General features: G+C 40.3%; 2 protein-coding genes across 2 annotated transcripts; one reads left to right on the forward strand and one right to left on the reverse strand.

The window, feature by feature from the left end:
• Window positions 1-1,385: 1,385 nt before the first annotated feature.
• Window positions 1,386-10,425, forward strand: LOC311002188 (receptor for retinol uptake stra6-like; the record flags this gene model as incomplete). Its single annotated transcript, XM_083993455.1, has 17 exons — window positions 1,386-1,486; window positions 1,837-1,903; window positions 3,475-3,560; window positions 3,647-3,786; window positions 4,745-4,911; window positions 5,308-5,415; window positions 6,564-6,631; window positions 7,009-7,088; window positions 7,197-7,258; window positions 7,635-7,797; window positions 7,935-8,010; window positions 8,469-8,602; window positions 8,726-8,843; window positions 8,948-9,049; window positions 9,487-9,650; window positions 9,872-10,009; window positions 10,142-10,425. The coding sequence occupies 17 exons, from the start codon at window positions 1,386-1,388 to the stop codon at window positions 10,423-10,425; spliced, it is 2,058 nt and encodes a 685-aa protein (XP_083849581.1).
• Window positions 10,426-14,847: 4,422 nt separating this feature from the next.
• LOC311001609 (immunoglobulin superfamily containing leucine-rich repeat protein 2-like) lies at window positions 14,848-17,315 on the reverse strand (the record flags this gene model as incomplete). The annotated part of the gene is made up of 2 exons (XM_083992716.1): window positions 14,848-16,986; window positions 17,283-17,315. 2 exons carry the CDS (start codon window positions 17,313-17,315, stop codon window positions 14,848-14,850), a joined length of 2,172 nt encoding a protein of 723 aa, XP_083848842.1.
• Window positions 17,316-17,539: the final 224 nt, after the last annotated feature.

A 17,539-nucleotide genomic window follows, 5' to 3' on the forward strand; every position in this document is an offset into this window, starting at 1 on the left:
ACATGTTAGAATCACACGATGAACTGCGTCAGACCACTTCACCAAATGAACAAGCATGTTACACATCCTGCTAGTTTTGTATTTCTGGTTGATGTGTATATTTGTGGTTTAAGAAAGTTTTAATATGGCTTGGAAAAAAACTGCACAGATCATTGACCACATTTAAATCAGTCACCTGGGTGAAAGCTGAGTCTTCGAATCATTTTAAAAGAAAAATCCAAACAAATATACAGTAGAGAAAGAGATCTCTCATTGCACAGATTGTGTATTTGACCTTTGCACTTGTCCAACTGTTATTCTGGCCATCAGGCCACACTGTCTGTCTGTTGATGTCCATTAGTGATGGTGCTACGCCAGTACTGTATGTGTGTTTTCAAACAGTCTGGCTGCAAACCTGTTTCCCTACAAGGGAGGGTAAAAAACACTTTGAAGTTCGAAATGAACAAAAACACTGGGCGCTTTGGTGAAGCTTTTACTGAAGCACTTAGAAATGTCAGGTAGAGCTAAATAAAATCCTCAAAACACAATCACAACAGAACAGTGAAGAAGGGATTTTATGCAGTGTGATTCATTTTATTTAATTTCATTCATTTGGCAAATGCTTTTGTGCAAAGTCAATGACATTTTGCACCATACTTTTGGCAAAATTTGGGTTTCAGTGTGTTGCTTTTGGACTGAACCACCAACTCAACAGTTAACTGTCAGTTAACTAATTTCATCTTCTGAAAAAAACTTACATTTCAATAGAAAACACAACATATTTAACGTCTTCACTGAGATTCATTACCTAGTACAACCATAGCTTATGTATCTACAAAGACATGTAAATGTTTGAGGCGTTATTAGTTGTAAAAGTGTCTCTCGTCTCTTCTTGTGATTGTGATGACTGAATCCATGATGCTCTGTGAGGGCCTGACCTTCTGCCACTCTGGTCTCTGCAGTTATCACTCCTCTGGGCTCCTTCCTGCACCATGGATGAGAATCTACTGAAAGCTGCATAATGATTTATATTAATCTTTACTGATACAATTCGACTCATATCTTGAATAAAAACATTTTTGAACTTGTCACTTTAAGGAGCAGCAGAGGTCACTTTGGGTCAGTTTCTTCCTTCACTTCTTCCCTCTCTCATTGTGATGTTGAAACTCTCTCTCTCTCTCCCTCTCTCACTCCCCTCTGAGCAGCTGTTAATCTGCTGTGTTTGGCTCTTGGTTGGACTGGAATGTGTCGGGGGTGTTTGGGCCAAACTGTCCCGCCACGTTACAGCACCAGCAGATCACGGAGCTGCGGTTACCTGTCTGACTGGGAGGACGAAGAGGGTCCCGACCTCTCTGGATCTTTACCTGTGTCCTGCTTCACCTGTTTGACTCGACCAAGCAGCCGCCATGAATAACAGCAAAGTTGAATTTGAGCCTTTTGAATATTCCTACTATGACTACTCAGACTGGTACTCCAGCAACGCAGAGCCAACCAAACCACCTAAAGAGTGAGTATGAAAATCCTGTCAGGGTGAAGTTTGACAATGTCATGGTAAATCTCCATTACCGTAGTTATTAAGTACAGCATGCAGAACAGATATGATTTGACTTCTTATTGTGATTAATGTCCAATGAAAGCAGACGCTGCTCACAAATTAAGTATGAATTCTGATCCTGAAATTCTGAAGCATTGAACTGTCTAATACATAAGTTGTAAAATGATGCTATTTATCAAGATATAGATATTAACAGGGGCAATTTTGGATCACAACATTCAAACATTTCTCTCTGTTGTCTCTCACACATTTGCAGGTGTTTTGTTCTGATCTTATTTCACAATTTCCTTTTGTCGCCACAGAGTGATTTTACCATGTGACCCCACGGCAGATGACAACCTGTTTAACATATGCATGCTGTCAATATCTGTGAGTATATTCAAGTCCAAATAGTGACTGTATGGCTCAAATGTAGAGACACATGTTTTTTCCTACAGTAAAATATGACCTCGGCTGTTAAGGAAGTAGGCTTATTTGAACCCAAATTATTTCCTGAACCTAACACAGTAGTTTAAGTGCCTTTACATAACTGTAATTGTACTGTAGTAACCATGGTGACAATCTGAAGGCCACAGTCACATTGAGGGTGGAGGAGTGGTTGGTTTTTATGCCTAAACTGAATAAATTTGAACACATTTATTATGTTTGTTTATTTGCTCATGTTATGAATCTTTTTTTAATGTGTTTTTTTTAACTTGAGCTCTCAGGGCCACCATACTTTATAGCACTCTAGCTATACAGAACTCAACAGAACAGACAGGATTTTAACACCTCCCATTTAGAGAGGGTAAATATTTAGTAGCCTATCTAACCACTTTGTGTGGTGCAGTTTTATGGATAAAAATTGGTAACAACCAACACCTAGCATTAGAAACAACTAAAAGTTTGAATCTTTGAACAGCTGGAGAAACCAGCTCCACAGTCCGAGATTATAAACATTACTAATTCATATAAATGTGTAGAAGACATTTACACCTCTTCATCCTCCTTATAAATACAGGATACATGGAAACGTTTTTTTTTTCCCATCTTCCTTCAAATTCGTGGGACTTTTTTTTCTGAAGCGTCAGCTGTGTCTGTTTCAGACTTATGTCAAATTTAACGATGTTTACCCTCATTTCACCTTCACCCAATTACGAGTGAGGGCCACTTTAACTCGGTCCAGAGAGAGACCCTTCATACTGTACACAGGGGGAACATGGGCCAATTTCCTTGTTCAGTAGATAATAAACTGTGACAGCTGGGTCACTGCAGCTGAGCAGAAATAACAAGGCACTGCTCTCAGCAAAATACGGTTCTTTATATGAGGCACCCAAGAGAAAATCATCATAGACATTTAGTCGAATCTAACAGTGTTTTATCATTAGAATAAATATGTTAGTTTGATTGATGTTAGTTTAGCCTAAAATGTGTGGTTGTTATTTTCAGACCACTGAGAAACTAAGAAACTGAAAATGAATCATTCTGACTTGAAATGATGAGTTGAATGAGGAAACTGCAGATGGTTTAGTCTAAAAATCATTAGATTAAGTTTGTAAAGACTCTGAACAAAGATAAGTGGACTTCCCAGCATGCACTGTAGTTAAAGTCCCCAGAGATTCCTCATGGAACTTAATCACTGAAGAAAACAGACATGATCGATGGAAACAAAGAAATGAAAGTTAAGTTTACGTACTCAATTCAGCCCATAGCCGCACACTTATAAAATGTTGAGGTAACTTTCAACAGGGTCACATAGTGATTCAAAGGCGGTAAAGGTAACAGTTCACAGATAAAAACACAACAATAAAAGGATAAAACCCCTCAGGGTTGTCCACATCTGTCCTTTTCATGATGTTTGAGTCTGTCAACAGCAGGAAAACAGTCACATATTTTAGCTGATGCTCTCCAGTACAGCCTGTTTTATACAAAGTCCTGATGAAGTTCATATTCCCCTGCAGCTGGTGGTCATGTTGATCCTGGCAGCTCTCTCCAGGAAAAACAAACTCTGCCAAGGCTTTGCACGAGGATCCTCCAGTATCTTCAGGTGGGCTGAGTACACCTACACATAAACACAACATCAGACTGCAGGATTGTCTCATATGAACCAAATGCTCCTGTTTTATTTCCCAGCCCGACCAACTTCCTGGACCAGACTCAGGAGAAAGGCTTGGTCATGGCAGTGTTTGGACTGGTGTTCAGTAAGCTGGCGATGCTGGTCATCGCCCCAGACCCACTGCCTTTCTCCAAAGATACACCAGCAGAGATTAAAGGTGCACATTTTTATGTTTGTTTTATTCATAAATATCTTTTTGGTCACAAGTAATTCTATCAAATTTACAATTAAACATCTAAATCTTGTGCAGTCTAAGAATACAAACTCACGCAGAGTAACTGTTTCTTTAAAGCAGTACTAAAGAACTTTCAGTTTTGGTTGAGTTTGGCGGCGCCTGTGGACCAAAGCGGTAGTGTTTTGCCTGAAGGAAGACTCCATTTCCCATGAACACTAGCGTGAAGCCCTGTAAATATCCTGCATTAAAATTAACAAAAGACATCAAAACTAAGTTTCTGTTTCCAGTGGATCATTTCAAAGTGAAAACACAAACATAATCCATTGCTAAAGTGCCGTTTTGCCTGTTCCCTCCTTGTTGTGACTCGCAAAAGTGAAAGTGAAGGAAGACTCCATTTCCCATGAACACTAGCGTGAGAGCAGGGTTCCTACCATGCTCCTCAAAGCTGCTTAGTGCCAGAGAAAGAGATACAGACCCCCTCAGGCCATGACAGAGGTGTCATTCAACTTGTTGTAAGTCGATGTATCATCACAAAAGTTATGAAAATATTTTATGAAGGTTGAAAAGTTCCTTAGTGTTGGTTTAATATGCCATAAAGCTTTTTATACGTAGTAAGTGGAGAAAAAGAAAAGCCATATTTCACTCAAAGTGAAACTTTAAATACTTTTAGGACAACTGCATAGTATTGATTAGAAAGTATTCAATACCAATCCAAATATTTACAATTTACATGTGAGTGTAGGATTTTTAAAAGAGCTATAAGCTTCTATAGAGTTACATAAGAGAGATGTTAATGTTTAAGGGACCTTGAGTTCCTACAAAGGAGAAAATGATCAAGATCAGCCTCTATCATGCTGCTGAGACTGAAAATATTTTGAGGCAACATTTTCACATGGTCAACAGAATAATATACTTGTCTCTGTTATCTCTCATTTGTCAGAGTACATGAAGATAATTGCCATCTTCTACTATCCAGTCCTGTATTATCCTCTGTTGGCCTGTGGCACTCTGCAGCGTAAATCAGGCTACGTATTTGGTGCACTCCTCTCCTTCAGTCACTTTGGGGTCCTGGTGTGGCAAAAGTTTGACTGTCCAAAGACTCCAGAGGCAAGACACTTGTAATGTATCAACATACAAAATGTTTTACGGAAGTATTAAAGTATGCTAAAAGGGGAAGAGTGTATGTGTGTTGTTATTGTCAGATAAGTTAATGTGTGTGTGCACAGTGTGAATGAGGTTAATTAGATATTAGCAAGACAAGTTTCTAGCTCTGTGTTACTTTTCTCCACGATGATCAAGGTACTGTTTTAGCCTATATGTTTACATTACAAACTCAATTATTAAAATGTTGGAGCATTCATGTTCATTTTTCAGATGCAGTAAATGGAGAAAACCAAATAAGTTAGCTTTAGCTTAGACTAGCTGTGCAATCACTGTGATTGCTCAAAATCTGAGTAAATAAAACATGAACTGACCCTTCAACTCTTTCCTCCTTTTTCACAGATCTATAAGTTCTACGCTCTGTTTGCAAGTCTTCCTCAGCTGGCCTGCCTCGCCTACCTCTGTGTCAAGTTCATTTTGCTGTTCGTCAAAGGACCAGAGACGGATGAGGTGAGAAAAAGGCAATATTCAGTCAGGACAAAAAAATGTAATCAAGCATTTTAATTCTTTATGATTTATACGTGTAAATACAACATCTAAACTGTCTGTGAAGCAGGAAACATGAATTCCAACTATGTAAAACATAACCGTGATTACTGTAAGCAGCTTTTTCAGGACAGAATGGGTTTAACTCAGCGTCCTTGTGCAGATTATGACAAGGGAGGTGATATTCCCCCCCTTTCAAACAAATGAGTTTGTTACAACAGCAGATTTAGTCACAGTCTGCTGTTTCAGTGATTTAGACTCAGAGCTCCCTGTGGTGGGTTAGAGTTAACAAACAAACAAGCAGCCATTCATCTTTCAAACTTGTATTTTTACTCTGACAATGAAAGCCTCCCTGTTGTGTGTTTAACTAAATATTGATGATTAAAGTGTATTAAAACCTCAGAATATAACAGGCTGGAAGCCCCCATTTTCCAAAAGAGGTGGATGATTTTAGTGTCACAGGCCCTAGTGGTTTTAATCCACTGTGGATGCCTGGTCAGAAAACAGGCAAGATCACAAAGGCAAAGCAACAGAGCAGCAGAGCAGCAGAGGTGAGGCGAGATCATTTTATTTGTATAGCCCAACAGTTTGTCTCAAAGGGCTTTACATAGCATCATTACAACATCCCCTGCCCTTATACCCTCACATTGACTGAGGACAAACTCCCAAGGAGGATTGGACAAACAGGAACAGAGCGTTGAGTCTGAGCTGAAGAGCTGGTCGAGCTAACATGGTGTTTCCGCTATTGAACCTTCATTGATATAAACCCATAATGCCCATGGGAAGAATTAAACCATCAACATCAGTCCAGACAACCATAGAGGTGGTTTTTATGGGCACTGTCTCTCTTAATGTTACATCATTTCACTTTTCCCCTCTGCTCCTGTCATATAAACTCAAGACGTCACCTAGCAACAAATCACAATTTGCTGCATGCGGGCTCAATTTTCACAGCTGGACAGTTTTGAAATAAATTCACCCACCTCCCTTTGTACTGATGCTCCAGAATCAAGTTTTCCAGTGAAGATCAGCAATTAGATCATGATCTTATTAGTTACAGCGACAAGTCATACAAGGTCTCTTGATTGATGTCTAATGTATTCTGCTCACAGGACCTTGACAGCAGCTACTACAACAACTATGTGAAGTGTCTTCTCAAGAAAAAGTCCTCCACTGTCAGGTGAGTGATTCTGTGCCATTAATCAGCTCATAAACCCATCACAGGAGAAGTACAAGTGGAACAAGCTGTCCCACAAACACAACACCAGCACTGGGAACCAGCTCACCTGAATGAAATGCACTCATCATTTCAGTAATTAGTTTCACCTGTGCTTCTTTTCTAAAGTCAGAGGTCTGGTAAAAGCTCTATGAGATACAGTAGGCCTGCCAGTACTTCCTGCTCTCATTTACAGACTTTGGTTTGGACTTTTACATACATCTTTAGAGCTGGGATATTATTGTTAGAAATTCCACCAGGCAACTGTCATTATTTGAGCGTATACTGTAGAAACAACTCTGATACTGTATTTGGCTAACGTGATCTGTTCATGATTGTAGCTCCACAACTACAGACAAGCCGACAGTGGCAGAGAGAATACAGGAGGTGCTGAAGGGTTATATTTATTTGCCAGATAAAGGTGAGTGTCCTTCCACCAATACAGCTTTACATTATAAATGATACACTGACTTAAGTGTGTGATGACAGTGAGTTTTGTGAAAAATCTGCCTCTCTTCTTGTCTTTCAGTTTTTCGCTTCCCGCTCAAACTGGCTGTGTCTGTGTTTGTTGCTTTAGTGGCCATATATCATGTAAGATCTCCATCAGCTTCATCACCACGTATTACCTCTAAAATCTGACTGAATATATTTGCTACTGTTTGTCTGGTGACACTTTGAAGTAACTACACACTATGCACCATTAGTTATGTGCTTAATACATTATTTATAAAGCACTCTCCCTACTTTGATACAAATATATCTAATTACAAAGGTTTATCTCTGAATTAACAAGCTCATCTTTATGTGTTAAATGATACTAATTGGTATCAGTGTTGGAAGAAAGCTCTATACATGATGAATTTAATAATGCTTTAACTCTCGCTTTATAATGTTTAGTTTTTATAAAGTGAAGTTGATAATCTTTGTGGAGCCCAAACACCTTGTATGTGACGTCACTTTGTTTCAGACGGCCTTGTTGTTGGTTGTGACTGTAGTCCCCACTCTCCACATTGTTCGTGCTGGTATTGATGAAAACATTGCCTTCCTGTTGCTGGGCTTTGGGATCGTCCTGTCAGACGACAGGATGGAGGTCGTCAAGATCGTGACCTTCTACACTTGGTTGCTGGAAGGTAAGAGGCTGCCCTTTCAAAAATTTGCTTTATTTTTATTTATTGATTTTTATTTACCTATTTGTGTTTGACATATTAACCATGTATGAGGAACACTGACTTATTATGTGTTTTCTTTTTCTTTTTCACCGTGTCAGTGTGCTACCTGTGTGCAATGACCCTCTCTTGTCTGGTCAGTCTCGTTATGCTCCTGAGGTGCATGGTTCTTCACAGGTATGTGTTTAAAGCTCCACAGAGAGAGAGTCACTGGTTACAATGGATTATCCTAATGTGATAATTTGAATGTTAATGACAATACTTTTTTAGTTCTTAATCCTGTTTTTATCTTGGAAGCTCAGTATATATTGTATTTCTGTATGTTTTTTATGAGCCTCACTGGCTCTTTCTATGAGGAGGTTTCCAGTCAGAGCTTTAACAAGCACAGAGCATTTCACCACGACTGAATTTGTGGAAGAGAGAAAAACAACAACAACAACAAAAATCAAAGGGGAAATTAAGTCAAATAGTTGAATTAATCCAAATAGAATAATCAACCTAGATGAGGAGGAAATAAATCTTTTATCTTATTAAATGGAAGCTATTGTTGCAAAACAGGTGACCTGTTGGCTTTTTTAGGCTTATCTTAGATTCTATCTTGTCTGAATTTAACATTGATATTTCCCTTGTTTCAGGTCAAACCTGAGAGGACTCTATAAAGGAGACATTTACAACATTTGTAACAGCCAGAAAACCATCTCTCCATCTAAGCCTGGTGTCGTCTGTTGGATGGGTTTAATAGGATATCAGGCTGCAATTGTCTGCTTCGGTAAAGCTACAGATCATCATTCTATAACAACTCATGAAAACATCAAAATTAAATTAGCACCATATTGCCACGAGACTATGCTCCAAACATTAGCCAATTGGTTTATGTGTTGTTTCTTTGCAGCAATGGCGATCCAGACTGTCGTGTTTTTCATCTGCTTCTTGTTCCTGGTGTTTTTGATCATCATCCCTATTTTTCACGGCCGTAACATTATCGTCTTTGAAATCGCAGGGAAAGCATGGTGGGTCAGCAACATCTCATGCAGCTCTCTTTGTAGTTTCTGATCAAAACAGAGGTAACAATTGTCTTTTTTCATTTCCATCACTGTTGTTTGTGATGTGTCAGGCCTGCCTGGGTCACACTGTTACTGGTCACAGCGCTTCAGCATGTGACTGCCAAATTTGCTTTCATCAAAAAGGAAGCTGGAACAAGGGACTTGAAAAACAGGTATCAAATGTTGTGGTCTTGTTACTTGTTAAAGGTGTTTTTCTAAGTTAATTGTTGCAATTTCACAGTGAATTATAGCATTATATTTTAAATACGCGAAAAATGTATATTACTGCTTTATCCTCAGTGTTGCAAGTTTTGTTCTGTTTACAGACTAAAACAGACAGTTTCGTAGAATATTATAGAAATAACTCTCTCCTGAAATATTAATTCCAGAGCTATGTGTAAGATTAAAATGTTAAAATAAAAGGAAAGCTGAATATTAGAAATAAATTGTACAGAATATAATTATTAGAGAAGTGCTCCATCAATTTAGTGCTGCAGTTTTATTAAGTTTGGGTACGTAAAAGATATATTCAAAAAGATATAAAGGATAATCACATTTGAAACTTCACATGATGGAGATCCAGTTTCAATTTTTTTGTGATGATTTGCAGAGAGAGCCTCTTCCTCCTGACCTACCTGCTCTTCCTCATCAACACTGTGTTGGGAATGATCGTCGCCATCTGGAGAATGGTGATCACAGCTTTGTTCAACATCATCCATCTTGGTCGTATTGATGTCAGTCTGCTGCACCGCACCTCAGAGTCCTACGACCCAGGTACAGTACAACAGTGTGGCTTCTAATGGGTCAATGAAATGACTAAAAGCATGTAATGCAGTTCTGTGGCATGATAAGCATCAGCTGTGAGGCTGCAGCGGGAAAAAAAGATCTGGTTCTAGTTTCTCCAGGTGATTTGGTGTCAAAGAAAAGACAAAACCACATTCACCAGTAAATGGTCTGAGTCTGACTTTTACTCTGTGACCTTTGACCCCATCCAGCCTACCGATACTACACTCAGTTTTTGAAGGTGGAGGTGAGCCAGTCGCACCCGGTGATGAAGGCTTTCTGTGGGCTGCTGCTGGACATAATGATCGAGGGCGGCAGATGTGGACAGAAAATACGAGACGCAGAGGAAGGTACAGACCCATGTAGCACCTAGCTTGTTTGTCACCATTCATTCAGTTAGCATCCAAACATCTAACCAAAACCAGGAAATCTGGAGAGAGACCCTCCACCCTTCAGTGTGGTGCCTCCCTCTGCCCTGACAGCCTGCTCCTCCTCCATGCTTGCAGGGATCCAGGAGAACAGGCCCAATAAGGCAACTAGCAGTCAGAGGATCCGCGCTCGGTGGCAGTTGCTGTACACGCTGGTCAACAACCCGTCCCTGCTGGGCTCCAGGAAGCACTTCCAGGCACTGCACACCTCAGAGAGCATCCTGAATGGCACTCCTAAACACAGCTCCAAGAAAGGCAGCAAGAAGGAGGCCAGCAAGGCCGCCGCTGAGCCTGACCAGTCCACCGAGACCCCGGCAAGCCAAGAAAAAACTGACTGAGGTTCTTAATCTAGACAGTACGGCCTGTGTTTTACTCATCATGAATGCAGTTATGTCCATTCACATCATGCTCAAAGGTTTGGCACAAGAAATCAAAAGCATGCTCTGTAACCAATCACATTTTGCTGTACAGCTACAGGTGACTTTATATTTTTGGAGTCCATCAGATTATTTTATTATTTTTATATTTGACTATGTTTGGCTGATCCATCTGCACACACCAGTGATTCAAACCCACTGACAGGAAATTTGAAAAATGGTAAGTACAGTCATAAACTACAGCTGAGATGTAATTATACTTAGACAAGTAAAAGGTTTGTTAACGTTAGGTCTAAGACTGTGATTGTGGAGTAAACTGTCTGTACAGTCATGTAAGGCTTTTCCACAGCCCAGCTGGTGGGACTAGAATAAACTAAATCATCAGTTGGGCTCTTTAATGTCGGTCCAGTCAGGCACATGGTGACATACTCAAAGCCAGCAGAACATTTGTTGTTGCAGAAGATAAAAGCACAGATTTTTTTTGGTCCTGATGTGATTTAAGTAATAAAATGTGCCATTGATGTACAATAAAGCAGCTGCAGACTGGTACTGACTTTAAAGTTTGTTCCCACCTGTTAATGATATACTGAGATGCTTCTTAGCCTCAATGGTTTCATATGTGAATAAAAGCTTGTAAAACTAGAATAAAAAGGATCATTTACCAAGAGGCAAACTGTGCCATTTAACAAAATAGAGCAACTGACCAGATCTCATCAGCTCCAGCAGCAACATGAATCAGGTCACAGCTACTGATGAAAAATTAAGTTGAATTGTGTCACGTTTTGGCAGTAGTCTAGAGGCCTTTTAGTCATTTTAAACTGACACTGTACAGACCGACAGAGCTGATCAATGTCGGCATCAGAGCTGGAGTGAGGGGTCGATAAGAGGTCGGACATTAGTCTATTGTTGCCTCAGGTTGATGCAGAAATGTCAGCACATGCAGGTTCTCAGTGTGTATTCTGCTTGCCTCGCTTTCATGTTCAGAAGGATCTTTTGTAAAGTCATGGATGGCAGGATTTTATGGACTTGTATTAAGTGATGAAAGTGATAACTTTATTGTTTCTCCTTTGTAACCTTTAGTTGCTATGATACAAATAGAATGTAATACAAATGTGAAACAAATTACATCATATTATACTGTAATATAACAAATACTGATGTCATACACATTAACATATCAGAATATGGCAGATTAAAGTGATCTGTTACCTGATGCTTTTTATTTCCTACATGCTGTTTTAATGGTATTACAAATACAATTTTCTAATGCCAGTTAAGTAACTGCTAAAGAAAAATAAATGTCTCCAATAGAAAGTACTTTTTTTTGTTTGTTTGTTAATTCATATTCCTTTTATTCTCATGAAACAAATCAGTTTTTAAATACAAGTATTTGAATAGCATCTTTTTACAACTTTGATATACTGTATGGTATATGTTGAGGTCTGAGGACTGACTGACTGACTGACTGACTGACTGACTGACTGACTGACTGACAAGTGTTTTGAATAACAATGAACAATGACCAGAGTTTTGTCTAAACTTTATTGAGGCACACAGGATTAGGAGGAGTCAGTGAGGAGATTTAAATGCTTTGGTAAAAACAGACAGTTTCATTTATTACACAGGTATAAAACAAAAAAGTACAGCAGCAAACGTTCACCCAGAGTTGATATTTTAAATATCTAAAACATATAAACAAGACACAGCATACTGCGGCTCACAACAACAGCATGCAGATTTTCTAACACAGCAATTACTGCAGGATGGACACATGACCCAGATACAACAGAGTAGTAACTTCACGTACACACTTGTTAGTGATGTTACAGTTTTTAGGGTTAATCCCACTACACTAAAGTAGGCTTAGTGGATAATATTGAACTAACTTGTCGACATTTTTAGCAACGTTTTCTTCACAATGACAACAGTTATGTTCATAGGAAATGTTCACAGTAACTGGACAGAGAGCTCACAGCTGTGGGACACAATAGTTTTCTCTTTGAAACAACACAGGTTTTTATAAACATTGAAAGTGTCTGCATTTTGAAGCTACTTCACTCCTACAGTGAGACGACAGCACAAATTTACTGTGGTTACTTTGAAGCAGAACATTAGTACATTTTAGTCACAGTTAGTCCATTTACGACTGCTTACATCTAGTTTACATTGTTCTTAATCAGGTTGCGTTGCACTTCATATGTGACAAAAGCTTTGTTTACTGTTTTCACGCTGTCTTTTTATTGTTACACCTGGCTAACTGCTGCTCCCTCTCATCCTGACACTGGATGGCAGAAATAAGGTCAGATCATTGTGTAGTCATGTCTTGCTTTCACTCACTAGCCTTATATGAGGAACAAAGAGATGTGGAGGGAATAGCTAAATGTTAAAGTTACTGTAGTAAAATCATTTGATCACAGAGATTTCTATTCCTCATTGTGGGCGTGTGCGCTGAGGGAAACATTAACTAGGGCATAAAATTAAAAAAATGTAATAGGCTAAATCAAAAAAGAAGGAAAATTAAAGCTGCACCCAAACTATAATCCACCCACACAGACTATGTAACATATATTGTATTGTCAATTCTCTTATAATCTTTATTGCAACTATTAGGATTGGGAACACTTCATAACACTATATGATATTAATGAAATTGTATTTCATAGAAAGTGTCTGTAGCAAGTGTGCATGTAATTGCCAGCACAATTTCACTCAGCTTCATCCTGACAAGAGTGACTGAGAACAACTGTGGACAACAGAGGCTTTGAGGATTCACTGTAGTTTCTGGATGGACTGTATGGACAATGTATGGTTCTTGTGGACAAGCTCTCACACTGTCACCACTGTACAATTTACAGGTGGGTGATGGACATTTCACAACAAGTCTGTAGTATTAGCTCTAAAGTTATATATTAATTATATACTTTTGTCTGTTGAGTTAATGGGACACCTCCTAATGAAATGTGCTCCAAAGTTTCCCCAGCGAACCAAAAAAAACATAATCAGATTGTTGACTTGTTTAAATTGTTTCTAAGACGCTGTTGGCAAGTTTTCTCTGTTAAGGTCAGTTATGTAGCAATAGCAAAAACTTAGATATAGAGATAAGGCATTTTTGAACAATTTGGTATTTTATAAACTATATTGCGCTTAGGCTACATAAATAAACGGGACATGTTTGGTTTCCAGTGATTGTCACTCACCATGTGTAGGTCTATTTTGGTGCAGGCCTTGATGCAAATTAGAAAGTAAAACCATCAAGAATTGTGCAGTTAAGTGCAGAGTTTCTATGTGCTCTTTAATTAATTATCACAGTGGTCAGTAGGATAGCTGTTTCCCCAGTCTTTGTGCTAAGCTAACCGACTGCTGCTCGGAGCTTCATATTTATGTTATTATCTGACTTTCCCACCTGTGTCACAACCAGGGTAATAGATTATGACAAAGGACAGGGAGGGACATGACCTGCAAATGATATAATCGTAATTTATTTAACAAACTACATAAATTTATCAATTTAAGCAGGTGGGGTGTGGCAGTCAGTGGTATCCTTAGTGTAGATATGGCTGTGTTTAAATGTACTATTTCGAGTGTTGTGAAGTGAAACAAAAACAACAAAAAGAAGAGATGTGGCTTGGATGAGGGTGCTGGCACAATAGAGAGTAAGTAAGCTGCAGAGCGCCGGGCCCAGGTGCTCCACACCAGGCCTCCAAACAAATCAGTCACTCAGGTTCCATGGCAACCTCGGGGGGAACACAGGTCTTAAACACACCCACACCATGTCACATTCATACCAGTAACCCACAGGCAGGCACACAGCAGGGGCCACCACACCTGCTTGAAACACAGTTACGAGTGGCATTTTAATGGAAACCAAAGCTGCACACTCAGACCTTGCTGATTTTTTATTTTTTATTTTTTACTTTGATAAGGTTAAGGTATGTTGATAAGGTTTGTTAAGGTTAAACACACACTGGTTGTGTGCCAAGTTGTGGTTTTCTTTCTGGTGTTTATTTAGGGAAACTGCTTTAGTATGCATTAATGAATGGACAGACATTTGCCTTAAAAGGATGAAACAAGCCCAGATGTTTCTAGCTGCAGCAGATTCGGGATAACAAGGTTTACATATAGCTGACACCAGGTCTGATGCTAAAGGGCGTTTGTCTGGAAAACCTCTCCTGACAGTTGATAGAGCCTGGCAGCTGCATGCAGCCACTGATTGTTTCAGCTTTGGGTGTGGTTTGAAGCCAATAAATGTATTCTTGTAGAATAAAGCAGTGTTTCTAATCAGCTTTCTTTAAGGCTAAACCTTTGGCACAGACTGAAAACAAAACACACCTGTTTTACCTTGAAACTTAATACAAATTATGCAATGTCACAAACATTCAACATTTACTGATTTGGATATTTGTAGTTGCTTATAATATTCACTGCCTCAGCTCCCAAAGGCAACCTATCACTGTACTCTGATCCTACCTCACAGTCGTCTAAATTCCCCCGGCACTGAGACAAAGTAAATGACTCAGTCACCACACTTTCTTCTGTATCCGCCTCTTTCTCGCCATCTCCGTCCACGCTCTCCGTCTCCCCCTCTTCCTCGTCCAGCTGGCTGACATTGATTTTCTTCTGAGAGTCAGTGTGAGGTGCGTGGATGTTAAAGTTGGCAGCGAGATTCCTCTCCATGTGGTACTGGTCTTTGGCCTTCAGGATCAGCTTGTACGTCTTGCTGCGATATTTGTACACCAGGTGGAAGCACGTGGCGCCAAGGAGAGGCACAGTGGACACAGTCAGGAGGCAGATGCTGACCGAGATGATGATGAGCAGGTTTGGCACCCTCCTCCTGGTGGTGAACAGCACCTGGACTTCGCAGTCCTCCCCCCTGTAGGTCAGACACAGGGAGTAGTTTGTACCGGGGCGTAAACCGCTGAACAGATACGTGTTAACACCTTCCTTGATTCTTGACCACAGCACGGCTGAGTGTTTGCGATCAGCGGTGACGCACAGATACAAGCCGCTGGAGTGGACCTTTTCAGAGACGTCCTCTTCACTGTCGGTGTTGACACTTTCAGATGTGGCGGCCCGGTTTGCACTCTTCTCCCTTGGTATGAGCAGAGGGTTGAGTCGCACTGTCGCCTCTGTTTCCGACACCCCTAATGCAATGACACCAAAGTCAAATGTGTACTGTTTGATATCATCCAGGCTTCCATTAAAGACATGACTAGAAATGTATCTTGTGTTAGCTGTCAAACCACACTTGCTAGCACGGGACAGATACCTAGTTTCATTCTCGTAAGACTTAGAACTATTCTCTATAGTGAGCAAGACAGTTGGTGCAACGTTGATGAGGTCTTTTCTCTCAACATCAGGCAAATGCACAGAATCAAAAACAGATATTTTGTCTGTTGCTCGGTGTATAGATGATTGCGTCTCAGTGTGAGAAGGTGTTGTGGTCATTTGGGTTGGGGATGTTGGTTTGGGTAAAACCATCACCTTCACTGACACTGAATCTTCAGCTCTACCAAACTCATTTGTGGCCGAGCAGCTGTAGTTGCCACTGTCCTCTTTCCTAAGCCGAGAAATGATGAGAGTCCCATTATTAAAGACTTTGACGAGATGGTCAGACAGTAAGGAGTTCTTGTTCGATTCTGCTGAGTCATCCTCGATGAACGACAACACCAGCTCTTGCTTCCGGCTTTTGCTGCGAATATTCCACATGACCAGTGGTTTTGGGTTTCCTTTGAATTCACAAGTCAGGACCAATGTGCTGCGCTCATTGATAGTTGAGTCATCAATATTTGGTTCACTCCGTATTGTGACGTTTGGACTTGTGCACTTTGATTCAGGCAAATTCGCGATCACCTTCCCTTTAAATTTCTCCGGGCTTGCACAAACAATCGAACTCTGCTCCGCGACAGACATGGCGTTTGTTGAAATCCAGTCTCTGAGCCAGTCGAGGGAGCAGGTGCACGCAAAAGGATTTTTATAAATTTGCAAATGAGATAAAGACACCAAACCATCAAATGTCCCCTCAACGATGGTTATAAATTTGTTTTCATTGAGGCGCAGGGACCTCAGCTCTTTGAGGTTGGACAGGGCGTTCCTCGGCAGGTGGGACATCTCATTGTTGTTCATCTTCAACAGATGCAGGCCTGTGAGGTTCTGCAGATCCTCCCAAGGAAAGTCTACGATTTTATTATAGCTGATGTCAAAGTTACGCAGATGGACCAAAGGTGTGAGGGCCCCTTGCTCGATGGAGATGATCTCATTGTGGGCCATCCACAGTGATGTTACCAGAGTGACATTGTCAAAACTCCCCAATGGTATCAACGTGATCTTGTTTGCAGAGAGACTCACAGTTGTTACATTAGAGGGAAAACCATCTGGGACTTCAGTTATTTCTTTGTAGGAGCATTCAGCAAAGTGGCGGCCATATTTATCTGAGCAGGTGCAGAGCTCAGGGCAGCCGAGTGCCGTGGTGAAGACTGTGGTGATCCACAAAGTGAAGAGGAGGATTTCAGCCATTTTCTGCTCCTGTAAAACAAGGTCACAGTCGATCGATCAGAGTTCATTAAAATGTATTTACCTATCACATTTAATACAAAAAGATCATAGTAGAAGACTAAAAGGTTATAGGCATCCACCCATCCATCCATCAGCCTTCAACAATAGTTTCTAAGGTGGTTTCTCATTGGTCAAGGTTACCAAATTCTTCTTCCAAATATATATTTTTTCAATTAACAGACATTAATTCATTTTCAAATGGGAATGTTTTCTGTCATATCTTTGAACTACCAGCATGTGTTAAAGTGTTACAGTGTTAAACTGACCTCCTCCTGAGACTTAATCTTGGTGACAAACATTTTGGTTGTTTGAGGTCAGTTTCTCCAGTTTTGCTTCCAGACCCTCCAGTTCCTGAAGGAGGGCATCCTGCTCTCACCTCAGCCCCTGGATCAGCTCCTGATCCTCTTTCACCCTCTCAGCATGAGACTGTCTGCCAGCCTCGAGTTACTGCTGATGGGAGTCTTTTTCTTGCTGTAACTTCTCACTCAGCTTCCTCTGGATCTTGGGGATAAGATAGTCTGCC

Source organism: Trachurus trachurus (assembly GCF_905171665.1).
Source record: "Trachurus trachurus genome assembly, chromosome: 3".
NCBI lineage: Eukaryota > Metazoa > Chordata > Actinopteri > Carangiformes > Carangidae > Trachurus > Trachurus trachurus.